The sequence below is a fragment of the Sceloporus undulatus genome, chromosome 6 (genome assembly GCF_019175285.1).
Source record: "Sceloporus undulatus isolate JIND9_A2432 ecotype Alabama chromosome 6, SceUnd_v1.1, whole genome shotgun sequence".
Lineage (NCBI taxonomy): Eukaryota > Metazoa > Chordata > Lepidosauria > Squamata > Phrynosomatidae > Sceloporus > Sceloporus undulatus.
The window spans coordinates 130,722,681-130,745,857 of NC_056527.1; the positions used below are offsets into that span (position 1 = coordinate 130,722,681).

The 23,177-nt window shown below is 41.1% G+C and overlaps 1 protein-coding gene across 1 annotated transcript; it reads right to left on the reverse strand.

The window, feature by feature from the left end:
• Nucleotides 1-2,600: 2,600 nt before the first annotated feature.
• STT3A (STT3 oligosaccharyltransferase complex catalytic subunit A) lies at nt 2,601-22,384 on the reverse strand. The gene is made up of 19 exons (XM_042475756.1): nt 22,238-22,384; nt 21,673-21,812; nt 19,364-19,483; nt 19,074-19,134; nt 18,001-18,122; nt 16,738-16,883; nt 15,898-15,988; nt 13,977-14,083; nt 12,924-13,088; nt 12,030-12,210; nt 10,876-11,031; nt 10,615-10,706; nt 9,654-9,809; nt 7,280-7,468; nt 5,287-5,403; nt 4,983-5,085; nt 4,414-4,602; nt 3,967-4,082; nt 2,601-2,864 (listed from the first exon to the last, which is right to left on the reverse strand). Exons 3-19 carry the CDS (start codon nt 19,449-19,451, stop codon nt 2,826-2,828), a joined length of 2,118 nt encoding a protein of 705 aa, XP_042331690.1. The 5' UTR covers nt 19,452-19,483; nt 21,673-21,812; nt 22,238-22,384; the 3' UTR covers nt 2,601-2,825.
• Nucleotides 22,385-23,177: the final 793 nt, after the last annotated feature.

Consider the following 23,177-nt stretch of genomic DNA (forward strand, 5'->3'; position numbering starts at 1 on the left):
GGCTTCTTAGGCCTCGCTGGACTACAAGTCCCAGAGTGCAACGGGAGGAGGCAGCCAGAGCAGTTAAAAGCAGAATAAAACACTGTAATAATGCAGTAATCAACATAGAAGTTCGTTTGTTGTTACTGCTTTGACAGCACTGGGGTCCAAAGCGCCCTGCAGAAGAAAATAACCAGTTTGGGGCAGCTTTTAAGTGTCCGGGAATTGTAGTGTTTCTTTTTGCTGCTATGGGAAAGTTATTGTGTAATGTTTTGGCAGTACTGTATATGGCTATGTTCTTCTGCTGCTGCTGTATTATTATTCCCCTATTATTAGTATTGACTGTATTTTTTTGCTGCTATCATACATAATACATATATACATATATATATATATATATATATATTCCTTGCTTGACATTAGGTTTATGTTTTGTATTCTGGTTTATGTTTACTGTAGGATTGTTTTTTGTATCTAATTTCCTTGTTGTAATCCGCTTTGATTCCATGAGGAAAAAGTGTAATAGAAATAATCATTATTATTTCTGACAGAGAGGGCTAAATGTCTCACAGAACTACAATTCCCAGGATTCCCTAGCACTGAGCCAGGCACTTTAAGCGGCTTCAGACTGAGCTATTTCTGGAGTGCTTTGGCCCCCAATAACACAGCTCTTTCTTTTCCGTATGCCCTGCAACTCTCTCACTGGTATGGACTTTCATTGCTCCAAAGCACACTTCAGAAATAATCCAGTCTGAGACCGCTTTAACTGCCCTGGTCAGTGCTAGGGAATTCTGGGAACTGCAGTTTATTGTGGCACCAGAGCTCTCTGACAGAGAAGGCTCTTCACAGACTACACTTCCCAGAATCCCATAGCTTTGAGCCATTAGTTAAAAGTGCAGCACCGATTCAGAAAACTGTTCCAATGTTGGTCACTATTGTCTTTGGGGGAAATCAGGCAGTGTCTGCCATGAAATGTATTCTATCACTTTCCATTAGTATAAGGTTATGATCTTGTACAGGTCAAACTGTATTCAGATTTCCAAAAACATTTTTTTCATGGGGTGCTGAGACAGTGACACTTTGTTTTCTGATGGCTCAATGTACACAAAACTTGTTTCCGGACAACATTATTTAAGCTATTGTACAAATTACCTTCAGGCTATATTCATAAGGGGTACATGAATCATAATGTATTTTGTCTTCAGACTTGAGTCCCAGTCCAATCTGGTTATGTATACACGAATCTGCTTTGTTACAATTATAGGTATTCAATAATAATAATAATAATAATAATAATAATAATAATAATAATACACATCCAAAATACTTGTGGTCCTAAGCATTTTGGATAAGAGAGACTTATGTACTCCCTTACCTGGGAGTACATGTCAATGTACAGTATGTAAGCACTTTTTCTAAGTAAAGACTGAAGTGCAGTCACCAATACATTCCCAACTATGTTACTCTAATAATGGAGAAGATAAAATCAGAAAAGAAAATAAGCTTCAAATTGCATATGCAGAAGATTTAAACCAGTGTTTTTCAATATACAGTGCTTTAGGTGTTTTGGATTTCAACTCAAAACTCTCAAAAGCCACAGCTAGCATGGCCAATAGTCAAGGATGCTGGGAGTGGAAGTAAAAAGTATCTGAAAGGCTAACGGTTGAAAACCACCGATTAGACAACTTACTATATAAAACTAAGCACATTTGCCCATAAATGTAGCTTTGAATTTTAAGACCGCTTTCTGTACAAACCATTTCCCTCCACAGGCCTCTTCCTGACTCTTTTTGTGACGCAGAACATGGCAAAATTGAATGTTATGTCACAATCACAAGAATTTGGGTTCAGAGCAAGAGTAAAAAGTCCATTTATTTTAATGTACAGAGAACTCCATTCCAAGTGGAGACAGGAAGCGCTCCATCATACAGATGAAGGCACATTTAAGGTCTGTGGTTATTTGTAATATGTAAGACTGGCTTTTATTTTTCGAGCAGTAGCCTTGCTCCATAACTAACATATTATACTCAACACATGTTCATGCTCTCTGCCCCCTTCCCACAAGTTAGCAGCAGCAGAAAACAAAACTTATTATCATTTGTTGATGTTCAATACAGAACATCCTGTGATATCAATGGTATGAAAACACCACATAGAATACAGGGGAAATTGCTTTCCTCCGGTGAACTGAGGGAAGTTTCCTTCTTGATATAGCGAATAGAGAGAGACAGCACGGTGTAGTGGTTTGAGTGCTGGACTAAAACTATGGAGATGCTCCTCTCAGCCACTGGGTGACTTTGCGCATGTCACACTGTCTCAACCTCAGAAAAAGGCAAACTCCCCCTGAACAAATTTTACCAAGTAAAGCCCATGACAGGTTTGCCTTAGGGCCACCATAAACCAGAAACAAGGGGATAAAACAACAAAACAAGCTCTCAACTAATTTACATAGGTAGAGTAAGTAGGAAAGTAAGGCAGCTTGGATGGATATAAGAGATAGACAAGAGAATGATTCAGTTGCTGACACAAACTTGTGTCAATCCTAAAAAACATCTACTTATTCAGCACTGTTACTATTAACCACAATGAAGGGACAGGGGGAAATAAACAAATACACACACTTTTTCCATCCCCTTTTTTAATTATCTACCATAAAGCTACTATTTTGAATTTGGTAGCTGGGTTGCATTTATAAAAATCATTCCATCTAATACATATCCAATGCATGAGGACGGGAATTCCTGGACGTATCCCAATTCCTTACTGACAAACAGTATAAAAAAAAAATCATCTGCTTCACAGGCAAAGGCTCGATCAGTGCTTATTATGGTACACCTGAAGGCAAGTTACGTTCTTGACAATCCACGATTATCCAAATCCTTTACCTGTTAAGAGAAAATTAACCAACTTAGTTTTTTGCATTTCATTTTCAGTAGAGAAAAGATCCCTAATTAATTTTTAAAAAACCCATCTTGGCCTTCTAGATGAATGCTGTGCCAGCAATTAACAAATAATTCTTTTTATTTAGGACCAAGATAAACACTCTCTGCTTGTTCTTTTTCTCCAAAATTTCCAATACTGTAGGGAAACATGTTACTAGTGAATAATATTTAATCCACAATATCATTTGACCCACAGAATCATAGAGTTGGAAGAGACCACAAGGGCCATTCAACCCAACCCTATTCTGTCATGCAGGAGCTCTCAATCACAGCATCCCCGACAGATGGCCATCTAGCCTCTGTTTAAAGACCTCCAAGGAGGGATAAAATGACAACCTGTGCATCCAGGTACTTCAGCTTCCTACCCAGAGCCTCATAATCCCTAATGATATTCTGAAGGCTATGCCTTGCAGTGTCATTGGATCCTACATGAACCAAAAGGAAGAGGTATTGCCAGTAAGCTTGACAAGGCTTGTCAGATTCTCCGTTACATCACAAATTTTTGTCCCAGAAAGACAGCATACCTTTCAAGACATCTTGTCAGGCCAACAAGCTACTGATTCTGTACCCCTCAGCAGGAAATCTCCTATCACCACCACATCCCTCCTCTGAGATTTAGGAGAAGCCATTCCATGTGCTGAACCTTCCAAGGTCTCATGTGCATTCTCTGAGGACTAACACTGCTGTTCTTCTTGCTGCCCCTTGTCATTACTGATAAAGGAGAGAGCTTCAACTGATTCTGCCACTCGACTCACAGGATGATCTTTGATCCTTCTGCTTCTATGCATCACGTTCCTTCAACTGTCTACCTCCTGCGTATGGGAACTAACCTCCTCTCCAGTGCCATCCCCTGTGTTTCTCAACCAGGAGTCTGCTCTGTTGTTCAAGAAATCCTCCTGCTCCCTAATATGCTGCAGATTGGATAAACATGCCTCAAAGTTGTAGTCTTTTTTTCCCAACAAGGCAGCCAATTTGTACTTGCTTCAGGTGTAGCTACCTCTCCCCATCACATTTAGGCAGCTGACAGGACCTAGTTTTTGCTTACTTTGTATATTCGGACTAGCCAATGTTCTGTGGTGTATGCTTCCTCCAATACATCCAGCTCAAAGTCTTTGTTACCAATCTCAGCATTCCGTACTCTGTCATAACCTGGAGGACGCTCTAGATATAGGGAAAGAATAAAATGATTAAAAGAAGTTTCTGTGATGCCCTCTCACTATTATGTCAACCCTGGGGGGAAAATGAGTTGTAATAAAAATCTGGAAACTAGCATATGCTGCTTTTTAGCCCACATCATCAGTATATAGCAAAACCATCTGAAGTATAATGCACAAAAGGAAGTGAAGAGAAGCAAAGTAAACGTGTTTTAATTTATGGCAAGTTTCACCACCAGCATCACAGTCCTACTGGGCTACAAACTCTGATCCTGTGTTAGACAGAAAACCAGATACTGGGAGAACCAGGGATTACATGTAGATAAAAAACCACTCACTGGCTTCTGTGTAGACTTGTCCAAAGCGGTAGTAGCACATCTTGTACATAAGGCAGTTAAGTAGCACAGGAGAGCCCTCCCTGTCCACACGGAACTCTCCTGTCGGTGTGTAGTAATCATGCTCCTTTATGTGCTTGCCAGTATCTGTACTCCCTCCAATTCGTACCATCCATAAAAATTTGTTAATATCTAAGGAACAAGAAGCAAAAGGATTAAATAATCTCCTTACAAATCAAGCAGATTAGAATACAGTGAATACATTTTATTAGTTTATTATTAATTAAAATGTTTTAATACATTAGTATTGTACATCAAAGTTCTTAAAAAAAGAACACTTTTGTCAGACTAATCCCATGATACAAATAAAAGTGTCATATATCACTCTTGATTAACAGGGGTTATCGAGGGCATTACTGGGATCTATTGACTGCAGGGCATGCAAATTTGCTCTTTGCCTTATCACAGATCAGTGGAGAATATAAGCATGACAATGAAGTAAGGATGTAACATTAAACAATGCAAGTTCTTTTGGGGAATGTAGAATCTGCATAATAGAAGTTTGAGTTTACCATCTGAGGAGTATCCAGTGAGGCCTCCAAAAATTACCAATACATAACTGACATCCAGCTCCCTCATAATCTCATAAGCCCGTTCTTCTGTAGATGCCATGGCCTGAAAATTAAATAGTAACTTATAAATTCTCTGCACATTTATCACTCTTTTGATTAATTATCATTAAGAAATTTAAAGATCAAAATCCCTTCAGTCAACATCATGATCCATTATGCAAGGCATAAAAAGTGAATTTCCGAGAATTCAACATGATTTCATGGTTCACTACAAATGGGACCAAGAAAATGAGAATTTACCTACCTGACCAACTCTGGAAATGTGGGTATTATTCCATGTGTTGTTATCCACTAGAATTGTTCGATTTGCCATGGCTGTTATCTGATACCCATAATCCCACCAGGACATAACTTTTGCATCCTGGGTTTAAATAAGAAAAGGCAATCAATATATTTTTTCAAAACTAACACACCAAAAAGGCACTAAATGCACTTGAACCAAATTCTGATGGTAAAAGGAAAATCTGAATGTTATCGTTTTTTTCTGGATAGGCATCCTAAACTTGTCTCTTCAGTGATGGTGTGAACCTTTTTAGGAATGAAGCAAGGTTTTGATTAAGTATAATGAAAATGTAACAGGTCTAATACACATGCAGATAAATTATGTTAGCTATGAACATTTATCACACTATTCTGCCTAGGGCCAAAGGATCTCCACATGATACTTGATATTGCATAAACGAATAGTTTCAAAAAGACATGTTTTTGAAGAATTTACAAGACTCTCCAAGAAGACAGGCATTGTGCAACTGAAAGGAATCACACTGTAGCTTCTGCCATCAAACCAAGGCATCAAGAAGCACCTCTTGCCTCACACGAACATCATGGCAAGGGGAGGACTACCTTGGCCTCACAGCTGTGGATAACTTGCTTCCTCTTTACTAGAAAGATCACCCTGGTTTCAACTACTGGAATATCCTTGTTTCAATTTCCCAATATCACTGCACACACCTCTTTTTATTTTTGTACCATTTTTATCAGATTTGTGAGCCAGTGGGCAAGAAGCTAATTTAATGTTTTTTAAAAAATGTTAGACAATTTCTAAATATTATTATATTATTGTCTGTAAATAATAGATGTGGGGAAGAATTAGTTTGCTTTTACTCCTCACATCCTTACATGGATATGTAAGTTTCATCTCATTAATTAGAAAATCGTTATGGAGGTGTTGCTGACATCAAGTGTTTTTGTTCCGCCAAACCATGATACTTAGAGACAGCATATATCCAGACAGCTGGCAGAGCTACAAATATTAGCCAACATCACCGAAAGGGCATTGATCCACATATGAATGCATATCAATTACCATATATACTCAACTATAAGTCAACTTCATGTATAAGTTGAGGTTAGGTTTTGGAGCCAAAATTATGGATTTTGCCATGACCTGTGGATAGGTCAAGGGAAAACTTGAAAGCTCCTTCAGTGTGTGTATGTGTGCGTATGGCAAGAGAGACTCTCACTGATGCTTTTTGCTTCATTGTTTCAGCTTTCGTTTCAGCCAAACACAGGGGCGGGAGATGGGCTCTTAAACAACAATATCCATCAATCATCCAGGACTCTTTCTGCTTAGCTTCAGAGAGAAATAAACTCCTCATGGCACATAGCACAGCATGGGGAAATCTGAAGGAGCTGCCATCACATTTCCATTGTGACCCATAAGTCGATGTGGGATTTTGGGGTCAATTTTGGAGCATAAATTTTTAGACTTATAGATGAGTAAATACTGTAGGAAATAATGGAAAATTTAGCATCTCATATTTTTTGAAAAATCAGAAAGCTAATATATGCAGATACCTTAAATATAAAATTTAAGTGAACATGCCTGGATATCAAGACCTTCTTCAGAGGCTCTAAACATAATGCTCCTGTCTTCTGAAATTATATTGGTGGCAATGAGAAACAGGGCCTTTTGGGTTGCAGCACAGTGTTTCTGGGACCCCACCCTCCCCTTATCATTTACCAGGCTCCTTCTTTAATTATTTTATTCCTTATATCTGCTGCTACTACACAATCTGTTAACAGAATTGTTAATTTAAATACTGTTGACTTTAGTAGAATCATTGTTTTTTTTCAGCTTCCTAAAAACAAAACAACTGATTTAGGAAAAGGAATATAAATAATGGGCAACATCTAGGTTTCATATTAAGAACATGATAAAGGCAAAAAAGCTATTGTAAAATATGTGTCTACTCAGTCACTGTACAGTGATAGTAACCAACTATGCAGAGATTTACCTCTGGTGTATTGTGACGAAGCCAGTAGTAAGCCTCTCTGAAGTCATCAAATATGATTCTACTGCCATCTCCACCACGAGCAGACAGCACTATGGAGGGGGAAGAATAGGCTTCACTGGTTACCCAAGTTGAATGGAAAGTGTAGGTGATCAAGAAAAAAGCCATGACTAGGATCATGCCACTGGCAACCTAGGAAAGCAACAATAACCATCAAAGCAAGCTAGCATAGAAGTTATTGCTTTTGCTAAAAATCTCCATCTTGTTAAAGGTTAAGTATTTAGCATTAATAGCCCCTTCTTTTTCATAGGGGATCCGTTCCAGACCCCCTCACAAAAATGGGGTTTCACCTATATTCAAGCATATATGTGTGCACCTCGGGCACACACACCATTATTTCTCCCTCTGTTTGTCCCTTGCACATAAGTGAGGGACGCGGGTTCCAAAACTGTGCGAATGGAGGGAGGACTGTAATTCAGTAGTTATCCAATTTGTAACAATTTAGATCCCTAGCTGATGTTGAAATAACACTCTAGGAGTTGAAGTGAATCAATATCTGGGGACCTAAGGTTGGGAACTACTGGTTCAGGGATTGCTTTATTGTAATTCCCACCTTTCTTTACTAGAGAGTGATTCCCAAAGTGGGTGCCCCCCCCCCGGCGGCAGTCGAAAGATCCAGGGTGGCAGTGAGGGAAACGGGGCAGCAAGGAGTGGTGAGTGGCTAGGAAATTAATAGTAGCGGCAGTAGGGAAGAGGTGGCAGCAAAAAGCTTTCAAATTTGGGACCCTGATAGGTCAGAGTTGCACTGCTATTTCTGTTTTTCTTCATCAGACAGGCAGAGAGAAGAGGCAACAGTAAAAACAACATTTGTGGATGGGGAGTGTGAACACTTGAAGCTGTGTGGGGAAGGCATGTATCTGGGGAAGGAGTGGGAGGAGTACCTGGGGTCAATTCTTGGAAAGAGTCCTTTGCCATAGATCGGCTCCAGTAGTTAAAATCTCTCCCTTTCCCCATCCTTGCCAATCTGCAGAGCCTCTGTAAATCCCCTACACATACACTATCCCCTCCGAGAAAGAAGGATTGAGTGTCTTTCCTCATCAGGGAGAAGTTTCTCCCTTTGCACCTGGTCACTTTGGGACCAGCAACTGAGCAGCCTCTTACCCACACTGGCCTTTGCTGGAAGGCAGTGGTGTCACTAGGATTGGTGTCAGCTGGTGCAATGGTGTCATCCCTATTGACCGCCTCCTCTACTAGACAATACAGAATTATCAGTAATGTTCTTTGTACGAATGTTGCACCTTTATAATTCCATCTGTCACTGAATGTAATGGCAATAGGTGTGACACAAATAACTTCTAAAATACTTCTTCATCATACTAACTCTTGAAGCTGGAGCTTTTGTCTCCCATTCACACAAGAGACTCCAGCTTCATTTGTGGGGTGCAGGAGGAATCCCTGGATTCTTCCTCCTAACTTCCAAAGCAGAAGGCTGTTGATGGAATGGGAGATAGCAGTCTCCAGCTTTGCCAGTGAGATGCAGGAAAAATCCAGGGATTCCTCCTCCACCTAATTCCCAAAGCAGAAGGCTGGTGTGTCAATGAGAGACAGCAAGATCCAGCTACCAAAGCAGGACACAGAACCAACCAATAGCCTTCGGCTTTGGGAGTTAAATGGAAGAAGAATCCCTGAATTCCTCCTGCACCCCCTTCCGAAGCTGGGGGCTCTGGTGTCAATGGCAGACAGCAGCCTTCCTCACATTCACTCAGTTCCTGATTCTCCTGCCCACTTCTCTCTCTTTCATAGATGAGATCAGGCCACACCAGGAGGTCAAAGGAACCCAGAAAGTCTTGCCATGTCTTCTCCCCTTCTCTCAGAAGATGTTTGACTCTAAGTGGGCAAAGAAAGAAGAGGCCTGATTTGCCCCCACTATCTGGGCACCTCTCTTTTGCTGAGCTTGTCTTACAAGGTATGTTAACACTACACCCATATCTTCCAAAGGACATCGAGGGAGCAATAGTAGCATTGCTAGGGTGGTGGTCATAGTGTCACCCACTTATGGTGTCACTCAGTGTGACCCATACCATCCATATCACCTAGTGATACCTCCGCCACAAGGCCGGTATAGGTTACTTGGCTGTTGCTCCCAGGGTCATCAAGTGGCAAAGGAAGCAGCAACCAAGACTGGTTGATTTTAATGCACAGTAGACCTAACATCAATACACGTTGGAGGGTGGGGTAGAGTTGTCACCTAAGGGAAAGGGGGTGGTAGCCCAAACACATTTGGGGACCACTGTTCTATAGGAACGAATCATTTCTCTAAATTTAAGCCCCACACTCATAATTTAATAACCACAACTGACCTCACACTGAGACTCACTTCATTTTTGATGGGGTAAGTAGAGTCCTGTTGCTTTTTTGACTTCTTGTCTGGTCGGCTGATATCTAAATTTTTCATATAAGTTGATAACACTTGAGACACTCCAATACCAGACAGAATACACATAACAGGGGCCAGTACCAGCATGAGACGAACCTGTAAGATAGTGGATTTTTGTTTGAATTTACTAAATGCCCAACACAGCTACCCCTGCAAGTTTTCTGAAAGATAGCAATATTTTAAGAATTTGTTCACTGTGTACAGAAATAACAACTGGAGGTAAAAATCAGTCTATGGGGGAAAAGTCACAAACAGCAGTCTCCATGTCACTCAGCATTAAATATACTTTTTAAAAATTGTTTAATACTTTATTAAATTGTAAAGCATAATATCAAGCAAACTTAACAATATCCCCTTCCCCTATTGTCCCCCTCCCTGCAATTAATTCTATAATAACAAAAAGTGAAAGAAAAAGAATGGTGTAATTCTTGTCCAGGCTTCCCACTAGCATGTAAAATACAAAATTATAGTAGTAGAATCTGTAATAAGATAGAACGTTTCAAATTATCTAAATTAGCCCACCTCCTTCAAACTGCACTTACTTTTGCCATTCTACCCTGTATTTATCTAGAATGCTAGTCTCTCTGTTTTTATCCTAAATAGACTGAGTAAATGGGTAACAATTTAAACAAAATGCATCTGGCTTAATTTTTCCTTTACTCAATATGAATCACTAAATTTACTTCTCATTCAAAAATGTCTGAAATTGAGAAAGTAGACAGAATATATAGTGTGAGTAGATTACTCATCTCCACCACAAGAAAACAGTATCAGTCCTTCTGAAGTAATATTCTTTTATCTGACTTGGGGTAAAACACAGTAATGCCTGTGTTTTACTTTATACTCTTTACAACTCTATATAACTAGTCAATCTCATATTAAGCCAACACCTATTACTCACCATCACAGCAGAGAAGTACATGCTGGTCACACCATACATGATAATAAAAATGCGGGCATCAGACAGGTTACTGAAACAGTAATACAGACCAACTGTAAGAGAAGGAGAGATGAGTGAGCTGCTATGCATGAAAAGTTTGTCTAGTTAAGAGGAAGGTCTTTTTGTAAAAAGCCCATTCTTCCCCTGAAGTTTATAAATAAAGCTTCTGCTACTGGAAAGGAAAATTCAGCTATGGTACTGTACTCAGTATGATACACAAACCTGGGAACATGAAAACAAGAAGCTGAAGATCAAAATAATAAGATGACCATGTAGTAGGCTGGTGCTCAGAGACTGAAGCAATGATGGGTATATTATTCTTTGCATAGGAAGGATCAAGGAGTGAGTAGAAGCGGCCAGTCCATGGGGAAATTTTTCCTGTCAGGGAGATAAAAGAAATCCAAACTCATAAAGAGATATTACAGGCAGAATCAAAATATTTGGGGGTATCTTACCAAATCTTCATAATGTTGCATTTACAATCTATATAATTAATTACAGCTGGCCTTCCACATCTGAGGTTTTGACTTTTGAGGATTTGATTATTTCTGGGTTTCATTAATATGTTCTCTCTAGGAATCTCTAGGTCCTCCAGTGAAACTCTGCCAGACATTGACCGTAGAGCTGTGCAGGAGAAGCTGATTTTGTGGAGTAAGGATATACATTTCTAGACCATGGTTTCTTCTCCTAGTCATAGTATAGGAAAATGTAAGCCTGTAACCATCTACTATTTTCTGGTTTTGGTGCTCTCTGGCCTAAAGTCCTTGGACTGTAGGACACAAATAAAGATTCTGTGTGCCTAAACTGTTTTGTTCTTCTTAAATAAATCTTAACTGCTCTCCTTACATGCCATCTTTGATCCTCCAGGAAGAATGGATTTGGACAGAAATTTGCAGATAAATAACCTCTGAAGCCACTCTTGGAATGTGCACTTTAGTTCCATAGTAGTACTAACCTTTCCTACTTGAACCTACCTAAGTCTGGATTATCAGAGAATGCAGCCATCTGACACTCTCCCTGCTGGTGTGATTGCCACCAGGAAGATGACTTTGAATGTCATCATCCACAAATTTGCTTCTCTTAGTGGAGGAACAATCTGTTACAATTGGGCTATTTCCCCGTGCCAACTGGATCTGCAGGAGCCCACGTTGTAAATGAAAAGAATGCGGGTTTCTGCAGATCCAGTTGGCATGGAGAAATAACTCAATTGTAACAGATTGTTCCTCTGTGCCATCACATGAATGATTCTTAACAAAAGCAAGGAAACTTTTCCCATCAAGAGAAAGTTTATTCCTAGTCCATCAAATTAACATTCCTATCAAGCAATAAAAAGAAATCAACCAGTGTACATCTTAATGGCATCAGCATCACCATACCTGTCAGCATAAGGACAGCTCCTATTGATAAAAGGACAAATCCAACTAGAGAAATCACACTCCTGAAGAGAATCTCAAACTGCTGAGGGTTCAGTTTGCTGCGCAGATAATCTACAAAGGCATGAATTTGACATAGGCCAAATACACCCAAGGCAGCCATGTGTTCAGATGACAAGACAGGCTGCAGAAAAGAATAGGTAAGAATAATTAATTTGCATTTCATAATAATTAAACATTTTCCCTCTGGCCAAGAGTCTCACATAAACCAATCTTTGGCCATAAAAAATTATCAGTAGCAGTTGACAAGTATTTAAGAGCTGAAACAGACTGCAGAAATAATCCATCTTGAAACTGCTTTAACTGCCCTGGCTCAGGTCTAAGGAACAAACTGTAGTTTGTTGTGGCACCAGAGCTCTCTAACAGAGAAGGCTAAATGTCTTACAGAACTACAGTTCCCACAATTCCCTAGCACTGAACCAGGGCTGTTAAAAGTTTCAAACTGGAATATTTCTGCAGTCTGCTTCAACCCTAAGTACCTATACAAAGATTTGATAAACACAAAGTTCCATCTACTGGCCCCTCTTCCATTTGTTACTACATTTTGGACTGCATGGTTGAGATAAACCCTAAGGATCTGAAAAAGCCTAGAAAGGCCATGTTGTTCTGTGGCTAGTATAATAAGATAATATGGCTGTTTTAGCAAACCAAAGTCATTTTATTAGAATGTTAGAATGAAATAATATTTTTCTGCTAAATGAGAAATGTTAGTTGAAGGCTGTGCTTAATTTTTTTCCTTTCACACAGTTTCTTTCTAGCAAAGTGATTTGCTCAAAATCAAAACCACTGGTTCCTCCTTTCCTTCCCTAATCTCTGCCAGAACCTCAGATTTCTCACCTGGAAGCCAACAAAAGAGATCTGCATTGATAAGATGGTTCCTAAACAATAGACAGTGCAATAAGCCACATATATCCGGTGGGAGAATCGTCCAGTGAGCATCAGCACCAAGACATGAAGGGGAATGAGGTTAATCAAAAACACATAACCTCCCCATGAAGAAACCTGAATAAAAGAGATACAGTATTTACTTTTCAAAACATAACAAAGCCCCAGATCTCATTTATGGGAATGCTGGCAGCAACCAACACAGAGCGCCTGCTGATCCCATGATGCAAACTAGTTTTGCTTCTGAGAAGTCCAGAGAAGTCCCTATCACATTAAAGTTCCACCGTCTTAAAATACAACCTTGCACAACTTGTAACAGAAGAGACTACTCAAAAGCATTCTGAACCAATGGTAAATATCTAGTACCTCTACCTAATATAACAGAACTAAGGCCCAGAGCAGATGGCCTGGAATTAGCAGCCAGAGACCACTCCGACCACAATAGGGCTGGGACCACAGCAACTGCACAACCCACTCTTGAAGTAGGCTGCCACTGCGGTCCCAAATGGGCCACTGGCAGAGGTGGATTTAATCCATTCCTAAAAAATCTGGCTTTTGCCACCTTAGCAAAGGCTTGGAGTGCCTTCTGTCCACTGTCCATTTAAACACTACACCCCCAAAGTGGCCGGAGGCCAATTTATTTGGCCCATGTGTTCTGGGCCTAAGACTAAAAGATCAATACTGATACTAAGTCCATCTTATTTGTTTGTGACTGAATGAGGATTTCCTGGTTCATGAATGTCATGGCACCAGTTCATCCTTATATCCAAAAACCTATGAACAATACATCTGAAACAGTACCATGGATTCCTTATTATTATTTAATCCTTTACAAAACAATTAAGAAGTGATAGTGAAGCTACATTACAGTGGTAAGAAGAGTACAAAACATCGAGACTTGATAGATGTTTACAGCCTAAATTTAATGTGACATGGCAATCAGCTGTTTAATACTTCTGACAAATGATAAAGAAATTCAAGGCACTAGCCAAAATTATTATTTACCATGTAGAAATAGGCAAGTGCACACATGGCTGCCCAATAGATGGAGCCTGTTTTCACTGCTTTGATCCACATGTAGTAAGTCAGAAGCATACAGAATATGGCAATACCTGGAAAAAATAGTCACATGAGTCAAACTTAGTATATTTTGGACCAGGTAAATTACAACGCTCTAGGTTTTTAACATAGTAAAGCATAACATAATATGTCCAAGTCCTTCTGACAATTTCACTTGTTTCTTTCTAGCTACTATATTATAACATTTCACCATCGGTCCCCTCAAAATTGGGACTCAAAGCAGCTCACAATTTAAAATTATAATTATAGTTATTATATTTATATATATTGCCTGCCTTTCCCTCAGATTGAGACTCAATAATTAAAAAGTATTGCAACAAATCTACAAAATACAGAAGTCAAAAAGAATTTTAAAAAACTAAAACAAGGTTAAAGCATATACAGTGGTACCCCGGGATACGAAAGCACCGCCTTACGAAATTTCCGGGTTACGAAAAAAATCAATAGGAAAAAACTGTTCCGGGTTACGAAGGTTATTTCGGGTTATGAAAAATTTTTTGGTGCTTTTCGGCGCTATTTCGCACGAAATCGCGGCTTTTCCCCATTAGCGCCTATGGCTTTTTCGGCTTACGAAGGATTTCGGGTTACGAACGCGGCGGCGGAACGAATTATTTTCGTAACCCGGGGTACCACTGTATTAAAACACAGACACAGACCAACACAGAGATTAACAATATCCAAAGCATTGTGGAAAATGGATCTTATATCATTACACATCAAATGCCTGTGGGAATAGAAATGTCTTTGCTTGTCTGCGAAATGAAAGTAGGGAGAGTCCCAGTAACTTCTCTGGAAAGAGTTTCAGGGCCTGGGGGTAGCCACTGAAAAGACCCTCTTCTGTGTTTTTACCATATCTAACGGTGAGGATGGTGGGACAGAGAGAAAGGCCTCTACAGCAGATCTCAGAACACAGACTGATTCAGAAGGAAGATATGGTCCTTCAAATAACCTGAATCTGAACCATGTGGGGCTTTAAAAGTCATAACCAGCACTTTGATCATGTCCAGAAACAGACTGGCAACCAATGGAGCTGTTCCAGCAAAGAGCATTTGTTTGTAATATGGCTTCCCTTTCCATATCTCCCTCTGCCCTGTACAACCATTACGGCTGCTCTTGAATAATACAATTAAAAACATAGAAAACATTTAAAAAGGAATTAAACTATTACAATACTAAAACACATCACATATTAAAAGAATAAAATAAAATTTTAAAAAATAAAAGCTCTTAAACGCACCATTAAAATAATACAGCATCTCCTAACTTGTTTTTTAAAATATTTGTTTTAAAAGCCTATCTGAATAAAAAAAAGGACAATAAAAGGATCATAGAATCATAGAGTTGGAAGAGACCATAAGGGCCATCCAGTCCAACCTCCTGCCATGCAAGAAATCACAAAGCACCCCCAAGAGATGGCCATCCAGCCTCTGTTTAAAGACCTCCAAAGAATGAGACTTTTTACACAGAGGCTGGATGGCAATCTGTCAGGGATGCTTTGACTGTGACTTTCCTAGTTTGGTGGATGAAGAGATTCAGTAGAAAGATGAAATAAAAAAGGACAGAGATCAATGGGTAAGCAGAAGAGTGACCAGCTATAAGTAGGTATGCAAAAAGTCAGAACTGAGGCAAGTATAGTGAAGGTTCCTCTACCAGACTAGATGGCACTCCAGGCAAACCATAATGGTGAAAAAATCCTTCCTGTATGTGTGGGGAAGAGCAACCAAGCCTATTTCCCTCCACTGTCGCAAAATATTAATGCTTCTTTAACTCCAGTGTCCATATGAAGAAAAACCATCATGCAATTCCTAGTTGGCAAAATGCAAGGCACATTAAACAATGATCTTACCTTCATTGTCATAGGAGCCAGCAACAGAACGAGAGATGTACCCTGGCACCACAGCAATCATTGCAGCTGCCAGGAGACCTGCCCCTGCATCCTATCCAGAAAAAAAGAAGATATATGTTAATGATCAAATTGTTACCAATACAGTGGTGCCTCGGGATACGAAATGATCGGGTTACGAAATTTCCGGGATACGAAAAAGTTGGATTGGCAAAAACTGTTTCGGGTTACGAAATTTTCGGGTTACGAAAGGAATGGCGGAACGAATTAATTTCGTAACCCGAGGCACCACTGTATCTATAGGAAACGATAAACATTACATAGATGTGAATATTATCACATTTAAGACACGATAGTAAGATAATCCAACTATTCTCAGTTTTTTGTATTATGTGGCAAGGGTTTGCATGTACTGGGGGGAGTGTTTATACAAAAAGTATAAAACCTCTTCCAGTAACAAAAAGGCCGAGATTTCAAACAAACAATAAAATGAAAGGGCATGATCTTTCTAACTGAACCACCCAAATGTGCCTTGTCTTAGTAGTTAAAGTACTAAAGAGACATTATCCCATCACAAACTAACAGACAGTTGCTCTTTCCTTTATTCATTTAACATCCAGAGAATGGCAAAAATTGAATGTGGATTTTCTTGTGGCAAAAGATAAAAATTTTGTGAAACATTACTGATGCATCATTAATCCCAACAGCCACATATACAAAATTAACTGCCTCCTAAATTGTTTAAGAACTGATCATCAGATTAAATAAACAGCAAGGACTAGAAATTAACACCACCAATCCAAACCTTTTTGCAGTGAAGCACAAATTTGTTCTCCTTTTTACCTTGAGCTCTTTGGTGAGATGGTATGTTACTATAGTAGTGAAGGAGGAGAAAAGGGGAGCCAGGAATACACACACATTTCTGATGTCAATTGTAATGTGGAAGAAGTGTAGAACATGATAGATCGCTGCTGATGTGATCATTAAACCTGAGATAAAGGGAAAGAGAGCTGCTATTCCTGAGAAGTCACTAATTTTCCAGAAGCAAAACAACAGAATTAAACAGATGTGAGACAGGACACAGTGGCACAACCAGGCTTGGTGACATGCAGTATTTGGGGGAAGGGGGGCTGCTGAGGCAGGCTTTCCAACCCTGTCCTCCTGCTGCCTTGCTCACCTGCCACCCTCACCGCTGTTTTGGCTCCCTCCTTGGGGACAAAGTGGGTCCAGTAGAAGCTGCACTCTCACCCCTCTGCCACCCTTGCCGTCACCTCAGCTCCCTCTTTGGAGACAGAGCCAGGCCAGGGATGTTCACCGCAACAGATGAAGGACCCCACCATCACCCCTCCTCTGGGGTGTCACCTGGTATGGTGCACATCTGCCCAGTGATGCCACTGACTTGACAGACATCAGCTAAACCTCACCCACCTGGGATAGGGGATAGTGTTCATCTTCAATTACAGCTCTCAGATATTGATAGATTTTTAAAATGTAAATGAACTTAATGCAAGACTATGGCCATTCTGATTGGCTGCAATACGACTTATAACAAAGATCAGCACTCCTCAGTCCAACAGCCAGTATGGCATATGCTTTGACTGTTGGACTAGAACTCTGGGAGATCAGAGTTCAAAACCTTACCATGAAAACACAGTGGGTTACCTTAGGCAAGTCGCATGCTCTCGATCTTACAGGAAAGCAATGGCAAACCTATGTTGAATAAATCTTACCAAGAAAACCCTATGGTAGGGTCTCAATAAATTGCAATAGCATTTTATATTTCTATACCACTTCATAGTGAACTAAGCACACTCTAAGCTGTTTACAGTATGTTAGCAATTGCTCCCAACAAGCTGGGTACTCATTTTACTGACCTTGAAATGATGGAAGGCTGAGTCAACCTGGAGCCCAGTGGGTTCGAACTCATAGTGTTGTGGCTGCAGTACCAGCATTTATTAATTTATTTAACCACTGTCTCACCAGGGAATCAAACCTGAAGCCACACAGCAACAATTCTTCAATCACTCTGACCATCATCCAGGAGCTTCCATCCATATAACATATTGTATAGTGTTACAACACATTCAAGAGCCAGCATAATTTCACCTGGATAAATAGTTCCACCAATGATCCTCCCCAACGGATACCATGCTCTATCATCAAACCAGTTGTGAAACTTGTAGAAGCCCTCTTCTGCCAGGAAGCGAGTTGTGCGGTAGTTAAAATACCTTTGATATCAACAGAAACACAACTTATTTAGTTGAACTCTACTATTTGCAGCTCTTCGTATTACAGTGCTTGTGTGAAAGTACTGCCAAATTAATGCACAAATTAGTGCCAACTTGGCTGCCAAACAATTTTTCTGATCAGGAAATGGCACCCATATTTGATCCTTTTGCAAACACTCCAAATCATAAACAAATATTTGCCTAAATATCCACTCTTTTCTGTGAACAAGCAGAAAAGACGTGTTGTCCATTTCCAATGAGTTATTATGCACTATTTAGCAAACTAGTACATACGACATTGTATTATACAAGCTCCCTATAACATAATGGACATCTACACCTAAAGCTCCTCACATTTCCCTTAAGCATTTTCCTGCAGACCATTAATTTTGAAAAATGAGATTCCACTGGGTCTCACAGCTTTAGATGTACTCCAATACATTTACAGTACTATAGAAATAAACTATAATACTTTGGAAAACACTATTTCTATCATATTTCAATTTAAAAATACATTCTCTAATGTATTCAGATAGATCTGACTAGTCAAATCCATTGACAATTACCCCATAAACATTTATCTAGAAAGGTTTTCACTGATATATGTAGAAGAAAATAATGTATTTTATCATCTTTTAACATACTGCAGGGGTGAGCAAAGTGCAGTCCATGGGATACCTAAGTGTAGCCCCGAAAGCCCCCTTGAGCTCCCCACAAAATATATCAGGGGTATTTATATATCAAATCTTTTGGGGCATTTATTTGCCTTTTTTGTAAATTAATGTTTTAGTTTAATCTTTTTAAAGTTATTGTAAGCCACCTTGGATCCCCTTTTGGTAGAAAGCTGGGTCATAAATGCAAAAACTAAATAAAATAAAATCTGTGCCTGACAGCATCAATAAATGATATCTCAAATCAAATCAGGCTAAAAGAAGCAAGAAAGATACTTACGGATCAAATTCATGAATAACACTCTCAAACCTCAGCACAGAAAAGAGTCTTGTAGAGAAAGCTGCAAGAGAAAAAGGAAGGCATATTTACATACTTACATGAATTATATGACTATATGTTTTTCACTGCAAATAAACTTAGTAAAAAGTTTTAGTCATCATACAAGGGTCGTGTAAGTCTTCAGTGTAGAGGGATAAAATCTAAGAGCCAAGATCCAAGATGAACCAAAAAAACTACAGGTAATAGTTATACCCATACATAACCCTCCACAACTAGGACATTAAACTTACATAGCACAGCTGCCATTGAAAGAATGAGGAGCTTAAGGAGAGTGTCCTGCTTTTCATAGGACAGGCGGAGGAAGCCTAATTTGGTCATTTTGGTAAATTCAGCAAATAGTACTTAAACACCTGGAAGGAAAACAAAAAAGGAGAAACGCAGTTTTAAAAATCAGTAGTTGTGCAACCAATTCTTCACAGTCTTTACAATTACACTGCAAGAAATCACAGCAAGCAAAAATTGATAATTACCTAAGCCCCAAAAAGCTTAGGGCCAATCTAAACATCACTACTTTAGGCAGCCATTCAAACGACACTTCTCCTAATGATAACTATCTACCCATATAAGGTTCTAGAAATCCAATACAGTCAGCCCACCTTATCCACGGACCTTTTATCCACAGATTCAATCATCCACGGTTTGAAAAAATATTTTAAATATATAGACATTCCCAAATGCAAACCTTGATTTTGCCATTTTATATAAGTGACACCATTTTACTATGCCACTGTACTCAATGGAATTTGAGCATCCACAGATATTTGTATCCAGGGAGGGTCAAGGAACCAAACCCCAGGAGCAATGGACTCAAGTTGCAAGAAAAAAGATCCCACCTCAAGATTAGGAAGAACTTCTTGACAGTGGAGCATGCTGCCTTGGAGAGTAGTGGCATCTGAAGATTTTTAAGCAGAGGCTGGATTGCCATCTGTTGGGAGTGCTTTATGTATTGCTGCATGGCAGGAAGTTGGACTAGATGGCCCTAGCGGTCTCTTCCAGCTTTGATTCAAAACCATATCCATTACGTAACAACAGCTATTTCCACACTGGATATGTCTTTGCTGATAAGAGAGGATTCATCCCGTCAATCAAGCTCTTGATCACCAAATCATCAAGTTGGAAGAGACCACAAGGGCCATCTAGTCCAGCTTCCAGCTATGCTGCTCCACTTAAAGACGTTCTTCCTAATGTTGAGGTGAATCTTTTTTCTTGTAGCTTGAGTCCATTGCCCCGTGTCCTATTCTCTGGGGCAGCAGAAAGCAAGCTTTCTCTATGCTCAATATGACAGCTCTTAAAAGCATTTAAACGTGGCTATCATGTTGACCTTTAAACTTTCTCTTCTCCAGGCAAAACAGAGAGTCGATGCTTGGAAAGAGTCTGTCTTGGAGCGGTTCCTGTAGTCAACATCTCTCCCTTTCCCTGCCCAGGCCAGTCTCCAGTCCAGAGCATGTGCCCACTATAAAACCCCTACAAACACACTGGCTGCACCACTCCCTGTCCCAACAAAGGAGAATTGAGAGTCCTTCCTCACTGGGGAGAAGCTTCTCCTTTTGCACCTGGTTACCTTGGAAGCAGCGACAAAGGCTGAGGAGCAACCAAGAGGCCTCTTGCCCACACTGGCCTTTGCTGCTGAGCATGAATGAGCTTCTCAGTCACTGTTCAACCAGCTGCTCCCACATCCCCAACCATAGCTTAAGTCTAGACATTTAGGTTTAGGAATTGACCCCCAAAAGACTGACTCGACTTATGAATGGGTCAATGTAAGAACTGTGTCTTAACTCATATTTAAAAGAAGGAACCATCTCCTGGCGAAAAGCAAGAGTATAATATGTGAAGTACGGACTCCATCCAGCCTTAAGAGTAAGCACTAAGTGTTATGTCTGATGGAGTTTTGTAAGCTCTTTCACATTGTTTCCCTTTGCTTCATCCTTTAGCTCCTTTGCTATATACCCTTGACTTATCCACGGGTAATAGCAAAATCTGTAATTTTGGCCCCAAAACTTGCCCTCGATGTATACATGAAGTTGACTTACAGTTGAGTATATCTGCAATAAGTGTTTTCTTGCAAGGTAGCCACTAAATTATCTTTCCTTCCTACTCCCCTCAGGAAAACAGTGACACCAACATCTAGCATATGGAGCCATTTTCACATCTGAGAAGAGAAACACGACTTGCTTCTACTGTCTGCAATGAAACAGTGTCCCGTAGGTCATGGATCTTAGGTTCAAAACACACTGCAGAAATCATCCCTCTTGGGACTGCTTTGACTGCCATGGCTCAGGGCTAGGGAATCCTGGGAATTGTAGTTCTCCAACGGAGAAGCCCAGATTGAGAACGCTTCAACTGCCCCGGCTCAATGCTAGGGAATTCTGGGAACGTTTAGCCTTCTCCGGGGAGAAGGCTAAACACCTCAGTTCCCAGAATCCCCAAGCATTGAGCCGGGGCAGTTGAAGCGTTTCTCAACCTGGGCTGCGTGTGTCTTGGACCGATGTCTTTAGGTTTCGAGCGACTAAGCGCAGCACATTCGGAAGCCCTTTTTTACCCTTTAAAGCAGATGCTGCCGGAGGACAGCCAAGAAGGGCCACAAACCGAGGGCCAAAGGCAGGGGCTGCGACCCAGCGGCGTCTGGAGGGCCACGGCTGCCCACTCCTGCTCCGAAGAAAGCTCCGCGGGGATAGAAACCTAAAACAAGAAAGAGAGGGTTTAGATCACACAGCCTTCAGCACAAACTCCTCAGCAGCAGATGAGGCTCCCAGAGGAGGAGGCAGGGATGCCACGCTGCAGAAATAATCCGCATCGACACCGCTTTAACTGCCATGGCTCACTGCTAGGGAACAGAGTCCCCAAAGCGTGCTCTTTTCAGAGGGTTTGGACTTCAGCTCCCAGAATCCCAGGCTATTGGCCAACGTGGCTGAGGCTTCTGGGAGATGAAGTCCAAAAGCTATTAGGACACAGTTTGGGGACCACTGCTTTGGGATTTGGGGAATTGTAGGCCCCCACAATACACTCCAACTCCCAGAATTCCACAGCCTTGAGCCAGAAAGAGTTAAAGCGGTGCCAAACCGGGTTATTCCCGCAGTATGGATGTGCCACTCGCGCCGCTTTACCTGGGCCTCCGACGTCGCTCTCCGCCCCGCTCCCTCAGCCATCCGCTCCACGCGCACCCACTCCCTCAAGCTGCGTCGGCCCGCCTACTCCGGTCCCGCTATTCGGAACACTATTGGGGGAGTTTTACGTCCGTCAATTTTTTTAAAAAAAGCCGTTTCCGACAGACTACTGGAGGAGGGTCGTGCCTGTCAAGCGATTGACCCACCTCCGCATCCTCGATTGGTGGGAAGCTGAACCACGCGGGGCGGTTGTCTCGAGGGAGGCGTCAAGCTTGGTTGAGAAAGCGAGCAGTGACGTGTCGCTCTGGGGAATGAGAGCTCAGAGCAGACGCTGCAGTGCGCGGGGGCGTGGCTTTGCGCGTCACGTGGCACGGAGCGGCGCCCAATGGCTGACTGGGGGCGTGGCTTTGCGGCGTCACGTGGCGCCCAATGGCTGGTTTTGCTGCAGACGGTTCCTCTGGGAAAGGGGCAACGACTTTGGACTTCAGCTCCCAGAATCCCAGGCTATTGGCCAACATTGCTGAGGCTTCTGGGAGTTGAAGTCCAACAATCTCTTAAAGGGCACCGTTTGGGGAGGGACCACTGGTTTATGAAGAACTACTTCCCTGTTTGCAGCCTTCTCAGTGTCTCAAGTGTCACTAGAAGCGTTCCCTGGGCCAGAGCCCTAGTATCCCCAGAGTCAAGATGGCTAAGAATGAACAGGAAACATTGCCAGCCAAAATATCCATCAGTCAAGGGAAGATGAACCTTGGACCCTTGATCCCTTGGAGTGTAGTGGAGTCTCCTTCCTTGGAAGGCTTTAAACAGAGGCTGGGTGGCCCTCTGTCAATGGGGATGCTTTGATGGAGAGTTCTTGCATGGCAGGATGGGGTTGGGCTGGATCAGGGCCCTTTTGGGGGTCTCTCTCAACTCTAGGATTCTAAAACCTGGGTCTCCCTCC

Coding starts and splice junctions, on each gene's coding strand:
- STT3A (XM_042475756.1), bottom strand. CDS start 19,451: ATGACCAAATTAGGCTTCCTCCGCCTGTCCTATGAAAAGCAGGACACT. Junction 16,884..18,000: donor TGGTGGAACTATTTATCCAG/GTGAAATTATGC, acceptor CCTTTATCTCAG/GTTTAATGATCACATCAGCA. Junction 13,089..13,976: donor CACTTGCCTATTTCTACATG/GTAAATAATAAT, acceptor TCTTTTATTCAG/GTTTCTTCATGGGGAGGTTA.